The sequence below is a fragment of the Caloenas nicobarica genome, chromosome Z, assembly GCF_036013445.1.
Source record: "Caloenas nicobarica isolate bCalNic1 chromosome Z, bCalNic1.hap1, whole genome shotgun sequence".
NCBI classification, from domain to species: domain Eukaryota; kingdom Metazoa; phylum Chordata; class Aves; order Columbiformes; family Columbidae; genus Caloenas; species Caloenas nicobarica.
The window spans coordinates 32,972,192-32,989,120 of NC_088284.1; the positions used below are offsets into that span (position 1 = coordinate 32,972,192).

General features: G+C 37.5%; 1 protein-coding gene across 1 annotated transcript in view; it reads right to left on the bottom strand.

The window, feature by feature from the left end:
* PRDM6 (PR/SET domain 6) overlaps nucleotides 1-16,929 on the bottom strand; it is a 73,321-nt gene that overhangs the window by 873 nt on the left and 55,519 nt on the right. The window contains exons 5-6 of the mRNA XM_065657426.1: nucleotides 15,868-16,210; nucleotides 6,279-6,455 (exon numbers count right to left, since the gene is read on the bottom strand). Coding sequence (XP_065513498.1) covers nucleotides 6,279-6,455; nucleotides 15,868-16,210 — 520 coding nt within the window. The remainder of the gene's footprint in view (nucleotides 1-6,278; nucleotides 6,456-15,867; nucleotides 16,211-16,929) is intronic.

A 16,929-nucleotide genomic window follows, 5' to 3' on the forward strand; every position in this document is an offset into this window, starting at 1 on the left:
TGGAATGAATCCCCTATCCCTGCCCTGGAAGAGAATTTATTGTATTTAATCTCCCAAGTACAGCACTCTTAATTTGCATTCTGAACACTAGATAAGGGTGTTTAATAAGTCACAAACATGGATGCAGCAGATTCTTCTTGTATGGTTCTCACTCCAAAAGCCATCTTTGATTTAATGGTGCTATGTGATGTTTTATCTTCAAAGAAGATTATCGTAAAAGCATCACTACGATGAATTCTTCACCTTCAAAGGAGAAGTGAGGAAAATAAAGGGCTCAGCTAATTCATATTCGTCCTTTTCTCTTCACTGATGTGAATGATAGGAAGTGAACTGTCACTGATCTAGTTGCTTACAAACAAACAAACAAAAGAAAGTAAGTATATTTGCACATATACGTAACTGTGGAATGTTCTTCACATTAGTAATTTTTAGTAAGAAAGTTCTGCTTCAGTAACATTTAGCATAGACATTACAGAGTCATTCATCCAAGCTACTGTACCAATCTAAAATGTCAACACTTTTAAGTTGTGTTTCTTTGATTGTCTTTCATGGAATATTTTTAGCAGCCTGTTCCACTGTTAAAAACTGCACTGTGATCTTGACAAATGTAAAATGTCAGCTTTAATGTATCAGACCTATCAGCTCAATGAAAATAACTCAGAAGTATTGATTGCTTAATGATTTTTGGGGTATTCATTAGCGTCTATGTGCACATCATCCACTCTCCAGAGCTTCTGAAGTGCTGATGACACATTAGTGTATGCTGATTGTTTATTAGAATACTGATTAGTTACTGGATTAGTGTGTCAAAATATACTACCTTTCATTGCCTGACAAACTTGCAAATTATTGTATTATTTTTATATACATATATATATCTGTCACAGAGGCATTAGAATCAATTTTAAGGCTGGGGATTAACTTAGTCTGTATGAGATATTGCTATCTACTTGAACTTGATAGTTTTGTTATTTTGATGTCTACAAACACAAGTGCTTTGCTTGCTGAGTAATAGGAGGATTGGATCCTTGCCTGACCACTTAAGTGGAATATAGTTGCAAAATAACCTACAAAATCAGGTGTGGCAGTGCCTGGCCAAATAAATGAAATATACTATATCAGGATGCCTAGTGGCCATATGTGATTCAGAGAAAGAATATAAAGTGATCAAAAGACAGAGTTACTTGTTAAAACCGCTGGCCATGAAGCTGTGGTGAACCTCCTTACACTTTCTGTAGCTTGCCTGGGAGGCTAGAGCTGGACACCATATTCACTCAGCACCTTGCATTGCTCTTGAAAGCACAGAGCAAAGCTCATTATGTTTGTTTAAAATACAAGTTCCTGCCTTTTATCCACAAGCTTCTTCAGCTGTGACAGTGCTCTAACTCCCCAGCTACAGACTGTTCTGGGACACTTTCATACAGACACAGGGAAGAAGGATGTTGAAGAGAGACCAGAAAAGAATAAACATGTTGGTGCAAGCATCTGCCCTTTGGACAAGAGGGATATGGGTGCCTAGGGCTGCTGCTGGTTGGGCTGTGCTCTCTGCACTACAGAGGCAGAATAAAGCTTTCAGCAAGGCACTTAATTCCCCTGGCTTTCTCATGTACCCAGGTAAACTTCAGACAGTACCCGAGGTGCCTAGTATTTTCTAGGCACTTGCAAAGGGTGTGGATGGTGTTTTTAGGACTACAGTTTTGGATATACAAGTACCTGGCTTACAGGCAGGGACCTCTATTAGTCCCCTGACTCCTCTTTTCAATACAGTCCAGAGAAGGTTGCCTAAGACAAACTGATAGGAAAGGTGAAGATAACAGTGTCACAGCAATGAGCATAACTCTTTCATGGTAGGTAGGAATGGGAGGAAAATCAAGAATAGTTTTTTCTTTTGAATGCTGATGTACTGTTTCCCTCTATCAACCATTCTTTCACAGCCTGTTGTAGAAGAATAACTACTGTAATGACCTGTATTTATGAGACTGATGAGCATGTGCGTGCACGTTTTTGCGCATATGTTCAATGCCACACATGTTCAATGTTGTGTTGGAAGGTTGATAGTAGCCAAAACAGCCAGGAAGGAAAAAGAGCCCACCTCTCATGAGACCACTCACAAAGCAACCATGGGGCTGAGCATAAGCCTGGATATTAGACATATACCAAATTTTTGGTTAAGCCTCAGCTGTAGCTACAAGTATTGGCAATAATGATACTTATTAACTGGAAGACTACATAATTTCCACTTAAACCATCTGATGGCATTTGAGAGTAATTTACACAGCCTCTGACACAGCATAGATCCAAAGAAGCTATTTAATAGTCCTCAAAAAATTAGAAGCCATCAGTGAAAACTGGATCTATATTACCTTTTTTTACAATGTGTGTGTGTCTTCATTTTAATTGTAGGGAGAATTGTTGTACTACAATATTCAACCTCAAACACAAGACTTCATTCTACCACAAAATTTCCCTGTGTGGGGTGGGGTTGGTAAACAAAACGGTTCCTAAATTCACAAACGAACATCAGTCAGTTTGGGATATTTCTAAGGTACTGGATTTTCCAAGTTTGGTTAGGTAGCCCTCATTGTCACTGGTCTGCTTGTTTACTTAACAGTGCTTTCAAAACATTGACATTGAGGATTATAAGCAGGATTGGTTTAATTCCCAAGTTTATGTCAACCTCTGTGAAATGCTTTGGGTGAAGAAAATGCTGTGATTTATTTTAGGAAAAAATATCTTCATTTGCTATTTTCAAAATAAAAATTTTAAGATTTCATTCAAGAACTACATTTAATGCTAAACTTTAAACTAATTTGAAAGAGTTTAAGACACACAAACCACCAGAAAAATGCCTAAAAGTGAATTCAAAAACCAACAACAAACAAACAAACACCAGTACAGAGCTGAGAAGCTGAGATGTCACTGTAGGTACAACATCTATATTCTATATTCAACCCGAAATGGGTGTTCCCCAGTTTTGCATTTCAGTAAGAAACTATGAAAAACACCTGGTTTATCCCAATCTGAAAGAATCTTTCCTCTAATTCTTTTTGGTTGACTCCTGATTATTAGAGGTTTGCATAACCCTGATTCTACAGGCAAGTTCCTTAACTATCTATAATTTTGTTGAAATGGAAGAGACTGAGGGAAAGAATTTAAGAAAACAGAGATGGCAAATAATTTTCCCTTTTCTCCTACTTAAGAGCTTTGTTCCCAGACCAGCAGCCATAGTGGAGACTTCAGTAAGATAAGAACACACAAAAAACTTTACAGTGGTGAGGCTGACTTGATAGCTTGTGATGACATGAAAAGAAATCCCTTCTAACTGGACCTGCAGTCCAGGCAATACAGCTAAAGCTTTGACTGCAGATAACCTCACTTAGCATTGTTATCTGTAACAAAAAGCAAATAGTCTTCCACCATACTTTCAAAGTTACCTAGGACCTACAAAGAAAGTGTCTTCTTACAGAAAAAGCTTTTTAACCAATCACAGAATACCTCTTATATAACAATTAACTTGAAATATTTTAAAATACTGTCACTCTATATTCACCATTTTTAACACCACTTTCTGAAAATAATATGCATACAAACATACACTTAGTTTTTGCCATCGCCTGCTTAATCCAAAAACTCACTTACAGATGTAACTGCCCTACTGCACTAGAAATCGTGAGATTGCATTCACAGTTGATGCAAGTTAACTGTCCAGCTGACCACCCATTTTCACCCATGAAATACAAGTCAGCAACACCTTTAAAATTATGCATGTTATTTTAAAAATAACTTAGCTCACATTTAAGTAACTTAGCATTATCCATGCATGGTTGTTCTTGCTAATAGCAAAAATATTATTCAACAGAAGTAAGTACCTTACCACAAATATAAACCTTTTTGATCTACAGAAACCCTACCTCTATGGACTTTTCTGTTTTTCACATTTTCTTGGCAAGTATCAAAATCCCTTTGTAAACAAAAATTTAAACCTAAATTGCATGGTCAAGAGACAGAAATCTTGTTTGTCTCGTTTATGGTTCTTGTTTACTAGAATTTGTTGAGTTTTTTTCCTAAGCTTACTTAACACCAGGTCTTGGACACCTCCTTTTCAAAGGAGGATCTAAATGATGATGAGACATCAGATGAGCTGCAGCTGTTTCTTTTTCCTCCAGCAGAGAGGGCGAATCAATTTCTAGAAAAATTTTCTGCCCCTCCTTTCTCAAACACAATCAGTCCTGCATGGGAGGCAAATCTGCCCTTTCGAACATCTTGCAGGATCAGGGCTCATGTGTCCCCTTATCTGACTAACAGGAATGGGAAGATCTGCAGGTCCAGTTTTAACTTCATGTGAAATTACCAGTTAGATTACTGCAAATACTTCAACAAGACTACCAGAGAGAAACTGTCACTACTGTTCCTTGAGTTTGAGGAAACTAAATAAAAATCTTACAAGAATGCGATTATGCCATGTCATAAAGAAGCAGTACAAAGCATGCACATTTTTAGTTGCTCTGCCCTGCAGCTTTAAGAATAGGCAGGTACATCCCGGAATACTTAAATAATTCAGCATAAGCAGGGCAAAACAAACAAATCCCAGACCACTGGTTAATTGTATTACATACGTTAAGCCCTTTCACAAATGAAATTGTGCTGTAGTGTAGACCATTTTGGAAAGGAGGAAAAAAAATATGAAACTAAAGGGGGAAAATAATGACTCTAAATGGGGAAAAATAGCAGATCTATTGGAAACATGACAAAACCAGGATGCTAAGGAAAAAAATTAAGTGGAGTCAACAAGGTTACACATAAGTAACACCTTAACATTAAAAGAAATCTATTTTCCATTTTGACCTGGAAACCTCTTCCATTAATTACTAAAATCTATTTACACAGCAACTAGATAAAATCAATCTGATTGCTTACACTACTTTTGGCTCACTTTCTGTGGGCTCTGAGCACTCAACAGCCTGGCTCTGGAGGTGTCGATGTTTAGATGCTCTGAGCTTCTGTGTTTTGCCACCTACAACACAATCCTAACCATGATTTCTGGTATGCAAGCTCTTCTGTACCAGACATGCAGTATTTGGTTCCTGGCTCTGTCCCCTTGCCCCCAGCAGAGATATGTATGGAGACCATGCTTCCTTTCAACCATATATGGAGGCAAAGCATCTCTACCAGTATCTCTACTGAGCTTGTTATGAGGGGTTCTGACAGGCCCCATTACATTAACCAGAAGACTGAAAGCACAGTACAACAAAAGTACAAAAGAAAGACAAATGGAGAAAAGTAGACAGAGGACAGATATTCCTTGGAGAACTGGAAGAAACACACACCTTCTACTCTTATTCCCATTCCTCCTAGGAACATCAGGTAGCTTCCAAAAGAAGTTATATCAATACATTATACATTGTTATCAATACATTATTTTTCTTCCAAAGTGGGATTGTTACAGGTATAATATCCATAAAATTTGTACTTGTCAGTCAATATCTATAAAATTTGTGCCTGTCAGTTCAGCAAAGACACAGACATAATTATGGAAAATTTGTATTCTGAGGGAACGCCTCCTGTCAGGTAGGCAGAGCCTTGCACAACAGAAAAATCCACCTGGATCACCTATGCTATGGCTGGAGGTGAGCATAGAGGGAAAATTTCTGAGACTTTGTTTGTGCACTTTGCTTCAAATTCAGTCAACAAAAACTGCAGAAACAAGCAGAGCCTATTTAATTTAAACATATCTTGATTGGGTGGCTTTTTTTTCTTATGTCTTAAAGAGCTGAACACTATCAATTTCTTGTTGTGATCTTACCAAACTTATGCTGCAAGCCAGAGTTGCTTTTTCTATGCAGTGACACTGAGACTAAAAAAGATGTATATTTCTGCCCCATATTTAACCAGATCCAAATAAGCTTTTAAGTAAAGCTCGATCTACCTCAGTATACAGACATCAAAGAATCATATTAGCGTCCTTACAGCATAGCCTATCCCAGTCTTGAGTGTTATTCTCAGCTATGGTTCTCTAGCAGCAGCGTGACATTTAATTAAGTAAAGAAGTTCTCATTAGAGAACATAAAATTGCTCAGGGCTTGCAAGCCACCCAAAACCAAGCCTGGTTTAATTCTGATTTTAGCCATGTCACTAATGGTTTTATCTCACGGTATGACCTTGGCTTTCAAGGGAACCTCTGCCGTGTGCTAGTATGGAGCGGTGATGCTGGTGAACAGCGGCGCTGCATCTACCTCTCTGAACTCAGCTGACAAGGGCTGCTGGATCCAAGTACTTACTTGAAGGGCTTCTCCCCAGTGTGTGTCCGGATGTGATTGTTGAGAGTTGTGGCACCAGCAAAGGCACGACCACAGTAGCCACACTTGAAAGGCCTGTCGCTGGAGTGTGTAACTACGTGGTTCCTCAGCTCTGAAGGTTGGGAGAAAGACTGGGAGCAGTGACCACACTGGTAGGGCCTGCAATGGGAAAGAGAAACACGGTGCTGTCAGTGCTTTCTGTTGACATCAGCAGGAAACTATATGGGCAGGAACATCTGGTCTTCCCAGCAATTTCCAAAGAGAACTGCGGGTGCACTTCTCTGTGGCTTTCTTGGGAGAAACATACCCAAAACTTCATGACCTCTTTAGCAAATGTGAAATGCTTGTGCAGAAATTGCCTGAGAGTCTATAGGCATCGTGTCCCACAAAACATGGCTTAGCAAGCTACTGAGCCTGCACCACACATGGTAAGCCTGCCTTATTTCTCTCAAACTCAATGTAGCACTCCTGAGTCACAAAAAAATTTCTCTCACATCAGAGCTAAGAGACTCATGAAATCTTCTGTCACTTGGTGCCAGCTACAGTCTTACCTACAAATGCACATCTGATTGTTTTACCTATATCCTAGATGGATTCTGTGACTCCTTGCCATTAAATTCTTCATATTGCTTTGGAGGAATCTAGGTTTTTTGAGATCACCTTTTTCAATGACAGACATTGGAAAAAATAACCACCATACTACAATTACCTTTTTATTTTTTTACTGCTATTGAAAATGTTTGCATTTAATTTACATGTTTCTCCCATCCAGACTGAAAATGTCATTTTTATGATCTTGAAATGAAACCCAGAATTTAGGTTTTCAACACCACAGTTTGTTAAAAACAAACGTAACAAACAAACAAAACTGATTGATATGTTAGAAATTCAGAACCATAACAAACAAACTGCAAACACAGAAAGAAAAGGGTACAAGAGAGCAAGGTGAGACAGAAATGCTGAAATGCAAACACCATGGCTAACTAAAATAAAATGCGAAGAAAAAATGTCTATATATTTCCTTTTGGTAAAAGTGATTTAATATCAACATCCTACTGGGTTTTTTCCTTTTTGTTTTGATGTAAGTTAGCAACAGAGTCCTACATGCTCATCAGACTTTTTGTTAAGAAAATTAAGAATTTTTCTAGAGGAATATTGATGATTTTTAACCTGCATAACATTTTAAGACACAGCTTTTCATGTCTGCATTTCTAGAGCCAATGGCCAACACCAATTTAATTGCTCTATCTTTAACAAATGTTTATGTTCAAATGGCTAGAAACAAAAACTAAAGGGAAGGAGTCAATGGTGACCAAGCATGTACAATTCAATTAAGTGCAAAATAAAGTGAACTATCTCATTTGTCAAGTGAGCTGCTTAATTGTGGCTACTTGCATCAGTGAACACAAACACTATTATTTTACAGTGCTTCAGAGCACTGAACCCTTACTGTAGAATTTTTTAGCTTGATTAATAGCTCAGTATTGGTCAATAACTCAATAGCTTACAATTTTAATTACTTAGATTTGAAAATCTAACTGGTCTCCAAAAAGTTTGAAAGAAATACATAAAAGCTGTGGAAAAGGTTACTTAAATTAGACTATGTGGCCCTTAAAAAACACATGAATGTATGTAAAATAATATTTTAATAAAAAAACAAGTGCTGAATATCTGTTTCTGTCATTGGAATACAAGTAGTAACATGCCCAGTCTTCTCCTTTCTTGAAGTGCAAGGTTAATTAGCACAGAAAATATTTATCAAACCTCATGTGAAAATTTAAGTGCACACTGATTTGTTTGGGTGTTTTCAAATCACACTTTTAAGCAAAAAGAACACATGAAGGTATTCTTTAACCATGAAACATTGATTTTTTTTAATAGTGAAAGGAACCATTAACATCTATTAGCCTCTGGTTATCTATTTTTAACAGTTACCACAGTAAATGATACAACACTACATAAAACGGATTGATCTTTTATTTTTTTAACAGTCAATGTGATTAATTTCATACAGTGAAAAGTCACACTGTAACTTGTCTATAAAGTCAAAATTCCAAACCAGTTATAACTGGATATTGTTATGCCAAATAAAATGCTTTTACCCCCTACATTGGCTCAAAACAAATTTCTTGTTTACAAAGCATATTAATATATGTACTCCAAATACATCTCACTGGCAGATGTTCAGTAAAAAGAGCCCTGTAAAATATCAGCTATTGTTAGATCACTTTGACTGTATTTTTTCTGTTCATCCATATCTTGGGATAACTATTAAAGTAGTTACTCTCCTCTTTGCAGGGGACGTATTTCTCCAGTTTATACACAGATGATTCTGATTAATACTAAAATGGGCAGAACAAGTAATTTTTTTCAAGCGAGATACATCGCACACATGAAACAAAGCTCATTTTAAAAAGAAAACCTATAAATGCATTGAAATATTGTAACAACTCAAGAATGCTTTATTTGATTTGCACAACTGAAGGTGTAAATATACCAAATTTTGACAAATTTTGGATGCTACTATTTTTTTCCAAGAGCAAAAAAGTCATTCAATTAGGATAAAAGTTATCTATTTTGTTCTCTGTTAACTATTTTACTGTGGTCAGAGTTTTTTCTTGGCAGAAAATAAAATCAATATGTTGTTTTTTAAAAAAAATGAAAGCAATGCAGAAGGACTGAACACAAACAGTGCTCGGTTCAGTGAGCACATTGACATGGGCAGAGCAGGCCTGTCTTTGATGTAGCAGTTATGTCTTCTGCCATCACTTTGGACTGCAATAGGACAGTGAATTAAAATTGTGACCTCTTTATGGCAGAGGTTTGCAAACAGAAGGAACAAGGCAAAACCGGTCGTCTTCATAGGCTGTATTTTCAAAGATGTGCTGCTAGACTGAATGCAGTCTCAGCCCAGAAAAACTAATTTCCACTGGAATAACTGAGAACACGTTGTACCTTCCTGAGCTTCAGGTTATCCATGTGAATATGAACATAGCTGCGTCACAGGCCAGATGTGTGTTGATGTTCCAGAAAATTAGTGTTCAAACAAAATTTTTGTCAGTCAATTTGTATGTGAAAGCTTATATAACTAAAATATTCTTTTGCAGATATGCAGGCAGATTTGCAAGCATGAAAGCAATCAATTTGATGTAACAGGTGTGTCAGGGCCTCAAAGTACATGCTGACTCTCTGAAGGAATGTTTTTTCTATAAAAATTTGTTCTCCAGCTATCATGTACCAAAACCAACTTAGTTTTCAATATCTTCATCATAGCATTTTCTACAAAAGACCTTTCCAGATGTAAATCAACCCTGATTAAAATCTTCTCATGTAGTACTTTTAAGTTACATTTAAGAATATCTAAACTGACGTATAGCAATTTGCAGATGTGAATGATGTGCTGACAGCTATCAAAAGCAGTTCTAATGTTTTTCGTTAAACACCTAGCTACATATTTTTCTAGTTCTCTGTCTTCCTGTCTGAGCTTAAAGAAAGGAAATCTGCTTACACAGAAGCAAATTCTCCTGTTAGAAAAGTCATACTGTTGTCATTAACCCCGTGGACCATCAATCAGCTCTCTAGGTTTTATGAACATGTAGATGCCAATAGATTTTTCTAGAGACCCCAGTCTTACAGTCCCTGACTAAATGATGGCCCACTATCAAGTGAAATACAGAAAGGAGTGACTGTAACATAATAGTTTTCAGGTTTTGTATTTATTTAGAATTTGAGCTTTTCCAAGCTTTTTTATTTACATTTTCAAAATGAAACCAGTCAAGATTACTTTTTGCTCCCTAATTTAGACAATCTCTTGAATGATTTTGCTGTTTGGTGGTGTCTTTTCCCATCTTACAATTTTCTCATTTTTGTGGCTGATTTTTTCTGGCTAAAACTATATCATGTATAGGACCAGTACAAAACATATGTTCCTCTATGAGGCTTATTTAACCTCCCCAAAGCTCATGCTTTGTGGAGGGTATGGGGCACATGCACAAAGTATGTTAAGGGATAACAATAGAAAAACCTGCATTTTTGCACCTGGAATATCTGCTAACATACGACTGTATATTTCAACTATTTTTTTTTTAGATTTTCCTTTACCAAAAGTGACATAAGTCTAAGTATTTATCTTGCACTGTTCCTCTGCTAGAATAATATACTTTCCAAATCCTGACTCCTAAGCACATTCAGCCAATATAAACCTTTTTCCTACATAGTAAATGATTCACAGTCTGAATTATTAGAATACTGAAAAATCTTATTTTCTGCTGATTTTTCAAATTCTTTCCTTTATGATGAACAGGTTTCTAGCGAAGCCTCTTCAGAGGCAAATTTACTGTTTTCAAGGGGAATCCCAGCACAATCCTTAGAAATGGGATTGCTTGTGATGGTGAGTTCCTGAATACCTGTAAGTTTATCACTGAAACACTCTCAGATCAGGGAGACAAAATAGCACATTGCTGTGACTTTTTCCCCTTAGGAAAGGTATTAAAGCACCAGCTGAAAGAGTAGAGATTGACATGTGGTTGAAAGTGTTTTCCTCCTTGCTAAAGACTAAGAAGCAGTAAAAAAACAACTTGATTGATGCCAGAGTCTCAAAGCGTGGGACACAGGGCTCCATTGAACCCAGCACAGGGTTTCACAGCGCCATAGGGGGAAGGCTGTCACACTACGGCCTCTGCAAAAGAATGAAAGCAGGGCACACTGAAACGGGGCCAGCATCAGCTTTCAGGGCCAGGCCTTGGTACAAGACGCAGCATTAAGAGCACAGGTGCAGTCAGAGGAGTTAGGTCACAGTTGTCCTAATGGAAAGGTATTTTGGAGGGATGCCTTCTTCCAGCAAGTTGGACTCAGAGGCTGGAGAACACAGTGACACCTGAGGTTATGGTCAGCTCGTACACAGAAGAGGCCCTCGCATCAGCGTGACCATGGGTGGGTCATGTTCACCACCTCTGGACTCCACATCTCCTGCTGCCTTGGTGTTCCCTTGGCAGCACAGCTCCTGCCCTGGGCATGTCAGGCAGCACATGGCCACAGGTATGGCAGAGCTGGACCCAGTGGGAGTTGCGAGATCATCTCTTACAAGTGGTTGTGGAGGAAATAACAAATGCAGAAAGTTAGCACATTTGAAGTGTTTTCAAACTTCTGAAGCTGTCAGGGAGAGGTGTTGCTCTGTACACCCTCTCTTGTTACTAACTATGACTACTGGGAGTTTGCAAACCTTTGGGGAAAGATTATGCAATAAATTCAGCATAATGTTTACTTTGAGCAATATTCCATAGCCACTCTATAAACAGAAACAGAGAACTGTTGCTCACAACATTTACTTTTTTTAGGCCTGTTCTGGGACATGTTTAAGTTAATTAATGGATTTGAGGAGAGCATCAAGGTTAAAGACAAGAACCTATAAAGAAAAAGATAAACACAAAATGGGCTGAGCTCTGGTCTTAGAGCAAAAGAACCTATTAATCTGCCAACTTCAAACATCGAGGTCCTATTTAAAAAAAAAAAAAAAAAACAACCTATCAATTTAATATTGAGATGCTGAGATGCTACAGCAAAACATGAGTACAATAATATCTTTCCAGTAAATAAGAGTTGCGAGGCCCAAATATCATCCACAGTCTATCAGCCACTGACACACTTACAGAGTGGGTTTTCACTCAAATTATCAGCTTAAATACCTGGCAATCAATGAGACTATGTATCACAGAGATGTACATATTGTATATTAAAATGTGCCACAGACAGCTCTTGGGAAATGGAGCCATCTGCCTTTCCTCAACGCCAATATTTCCTGAATCCGGTGATCATAGTGAGAAAGAAGAAAGATGTAATTAAAAGAAACTGCACAACTACCAGAAAACCGGTTGCTGTTAAAAATATAACAAAATAAAACTATTTCTCTAAAAATGATTAGCTGAGGTCAAAGGCTTTGATTCCTCTTTCTGGAGGAAATAGGGGCAGGGGGTGGACTTTTGCTTCAAGAAAGATTTGCTCAAACTACTTCTGTCCAGGCAAGGCTTTAAAAAGCCCCAAAGGCTTAGAAAGTCACAGAATTCAAGTCTTGATGGACTTAAATCTTCACCTGCCACACCCAAAAAAGAAACCCTGCAAAGTATAACAAACTAAAAAATCTTGAGGAAAAGGGAGAAATAAATTATAAGTAAGCAAGTAAATAATTTAAAGTTAACTTTAATTTACATTTAAAACCTAATCTTAATCTAAAATAATAAAGACAGTAATTTTAATAATTCTCCTCATTTTGGATTCATCATTTTAAAAAACTCTTTTGATTTATTAAATCATCTTCCTGTTAAACAGGACCATTTCTTTCTTACTGCTTAACAGAATTAAAGTATATTTTGCCTTTTTTTTATGTCTGCTCTCATTCAGATGTTTTCTGAATCTAAGCAGCTTTAAAGTAATTTCTCTTTTTTCATTTCTCCAGCCCCAGTAGTCTGTTTTACTCATATTTCAGTCTATGAATTGGACTCCTGTATACATTCGAAGATGTTTTCCCTGCATGTCATGCTGTTGATAATCAGCATTGTTGAAAAACAAATACCAAGCCAGAAGAGATAGTCTAAAGTCATTTCCTAGAGAAGACAGGCCCTGCTGCTTCAGTCATGTCAAAGATACAGTGGCTGGTGTGCTCACAAATTGCTGACAATAAATGGGGAGCTGTTTATCAGTCAGAGTGGTGCTGCAGATACCACTGAGAAAATACAAACCAGAGAGCTGCACCTGGTACTTTAGGCTGACAAGCAGGTACTCTTTCACAAATCACACCCTATTTTCTTGTCTCCAGGAAATTTTGTATGACACTTAAGGAATTTTTCATCTGGATAAATGCTATATGTTTAAGAAGCCAAAGACAACTCTTTTCCAGCCACTCTGTCACTAAATATCTGATCTACTAGTACCTGCTAAAAGGCAAAAAGCTGCTTGTGATATAAACTCAACCTTGTAATGATTTCTAATCAGGGATATGAGAACCCAGATCCTAGGGTAGTTATGATCTGCAGTAGCTGTTATTCTGGTAATTTTGAACACTGAATGAGTTGCAATGAAGTTAAACGGATTCATGTGACTGACATCCCACATAGCCCTCTATAGAAGACACATCAGGAAATGCTTTTACAGCACTTACATTGATGGTTCTCCTCACAGGAACAAGGAGGACACTACAAAAACAGTCTCCACTAGGAGTCTGCACAATTTATTTAAAGAAAACATAGACATGTAAGCCATTTTTCATTACAGAGGTAAAACAGGTGTCACAGAACAGGGCACTGCAATATCTAGTATTTAGGCAACAGGTTGATCCTAAGTGTGTATTGCAACGTCATGTAGGTTTTATGTTCTCTATATAACAGAAGAGAAAAAGTTTTTTTAAGAACAAGATTCACAAAACTCTACAAGTCAAAGAAGAAATCAGCTAAATTATCCACTATCAATATCGATAAAAAGGTGTTAGCTATTATGTTTCAAACATTCCTTAAAGCTTCTGGAATTCAACACTTAGTCCTTCTTTACTTACCTCCTCTCCACCCTAACCCTCCTCAAATCTGCTGAGTCCTTTCTCTAAGCACCCTTTGCCTTCTTTGTCCCTAGGGGATCCAACTTTTCTTCTGATCTAGATAATTTTCCTTCTATGTTGTAGGGTATTCTGAACTAAAAATGCTCTACACTTTCTTGTTGAAGCTGTTCTGCATGGACAAATCAAGGCAGGCACAGGAGAGACAAAACAGTTGAGACATCATGAATCAGTAACCTACTAAAGAGGGTATTCACTTCCAAAGGGGAAGACTTAAATTCCATCCTATGTTTCACACAACATTTGACACAAGATACTTAGGAGAAAATAAATCAAAATAAATTTTTTAAAAAATCAAATCTCTCACCTCCAAGATGACAGACCTATTGTAGGACAGACATATCCTCCTTTTGTCTCTCTGGAAAATGGACATTTAACTACCTCTTAGAGTGCAAAACAGCCCCATTAGGGGAGGCACTTCTTGCATTAACTATTGTCTGCAGCTTGCTTCTTCATAAAGGAAGACATAGGTTCAAGTGAAGGAAAGGATGAAATCTAGGGGTCACTCCTGGTTGGATAAATCACTTAAAACCTATGTGGGACATACGTACAACGCACCTTTTCTAGACTCCCTGACATGACATTTTATGACTTCTAGTATGCTTAGGATGCTTCAATACTGGAAACATAAGAGTCCGTGAGGCTTAGGAGAGTGGACCTTTTGGGACCTATATTCTACATCGTGGCACTTAAATTGTCAGTTGTGTCCTACAGCTTCGTTAGCATAACGTTTTTTTGTTTCTGCTAAGGCCAGTATACAATTCAGAAAATGTTGAAAAGTTTTGTTTGTATTCACGATATTATCAACTATCTAAATTCTATCAAGATTTGCATGGAATCTAGTTTGCCCCTAGCATGCTTGACATTTCTTGCTGGAAAACTGGATTTATGCTCCAGTATCTCCACACCCACAGAATCACACAGGCATATGTGTACACGTAGATAATCACGTACACAAAGAGACATAGACATGCATACAAACACATGCACAGACTTACTGTTGACTATTTTTCTAGTGTTTTTTTAAATGTAATTCACAATCGAATGCTGCTTTTAGAACAACCTTCCAGGGATCCAGCTGTTCTGCTAAAACCTTCTTCACATTTGAAGAAGAGACAAAACATGGGCACCCTTTTTTATTGAATTAATTTGATTTTTGTCTTTTGTCCTGCCAGCTATCAAAATTGTCAAATAAACCAGCTTAGATTAATAAATAATGGTTCCATTATATTTACTGTGCCACTGGTCAAAGTACCTGAAATTTTAATTCACTTGTTCAGCTAAATTTCATCGTCAGTTCACAGCCATAAAATTCTGTATTGACAAACTTTCAAACCAACTTTGACTCTGAGGTATCTAGTCAACATTTTTCTTCTGTGTGGATATTAGTTTATTGAATAAGTGGCATCTGTTTTCCTCCACATCACTAGTGGAGAAGGTATTTCCTTTTGACAGCTTTGCACGATTTATGGGTTTGCATGCTCTGAAGAAAAATAGTACTAAGCAAAAAATTCCAATTCATTACCTCTTAGTACTTAATTAAGTTCATACACATTGCACACTATAGGTGAACCCTGAAATGACTGTGACAGCCACTGAGCAGCAAGTTAGATTATCTTTGGAAGACCGAGAGACTTTTAATTATCTTGACCTCATTTTTCCATCTATGATATTAATAAATTTTCCTTCTATTTTGCTGCCTCCATTAGATGTACCAAACCATTCTGAAAACAAGATTATATCCTTAGCTATTTCCTTTTATCTCCACATTTAGGCACCAAATGTTTTTACAAATAGTGAAGTCAAGCAATGGTTTTTATCGGCTTACTTCACACAGCTGCAGATGAATTATGTCGTACAGGCTCATCCTAATAATGGTTTGGTTTTGGAAATGATAACAGTTTGATAAAAGAAGAAAGCAGTGGATCTGGCTATCAGTAGATACAGAAATAAAGAGAGCCTGGGCTTTACCTGTCAGGGTTCTGCGTACACACATGCATCTGTAAGAGGATCCGCTGGGTGAAAGTCTTAAAGCATTGCCCACATTTCCAAAGATGCCAGTCACTGAACTCAGAATTTAGTTGGCTTGTTGAAGTTGGGCTTGCAAGAACTCGTTGGTTTTTGACACTGATCTGGTTAAATCCTGACTCGATGGACCCAGACTTATCCAGGAGAGAAAAATTTCTGCTACACGGAGTCTGTGGAAATACTATGGATCGCTGTGGAGTGGCAGGGGATAGTTTGCTACTTTTATTAAATGGCTGTAGGGTGTCTTGTCTGGACATGGCCTCCATTACAGTCGAAGGGACATTCACTGGGAGAAAACAAGAAAAGTAAATAAGATCCTTTTTATGCCTTTTTAAAACTAATACAGCGTTGGGAGACACACACACACACACACACACACAAATAAAAAAAACCTGTAACAAAAACCCACAACCAACATCCATTTTCTTGACACTGGAATTAAACAACTTTATTTTAACAATGCATTAAAAAAAGGGTTTGAATGAGACAGCAGTCTGAATGGATGATACTGATTCTGTGACACTGACGTGAAAACTCATGCAAAAGGGTGTCTGAGACTGAAAGGACTCAGAGAAACCTGACTCATATACATTTATTGCACAATGGGATTGTCATCTGAAAGAAAATGCTACAGCACTTGTGTTACCCTGACTCTGCATGTTGCAGTCAGCATGTCCAATTGTCATATCACAGGCAAGCATGAATTTTGAGAGCATGGGATAAAAAAATCCTTTATACGATACTCCCTGAGATACAACAAGGCTTACATATCTACTGCAGCAAGAGTTCCCTTATTCTTTTAAAGTGTGGTCACTAAGGATATTATACTATTACATCTCACAAATAGTCACACAGCTAGTATGGTACAAAGCCAGTGACTTCACCATGATTTGTACGATTATGGCTAACAGCGGTTAGATCACCACAAGACAATGCAAAGTATAGGCACAGATAATTTCATGTATCAATTTCCCACCTACAAAATAGGAAAAAAGTTTTTCCCAG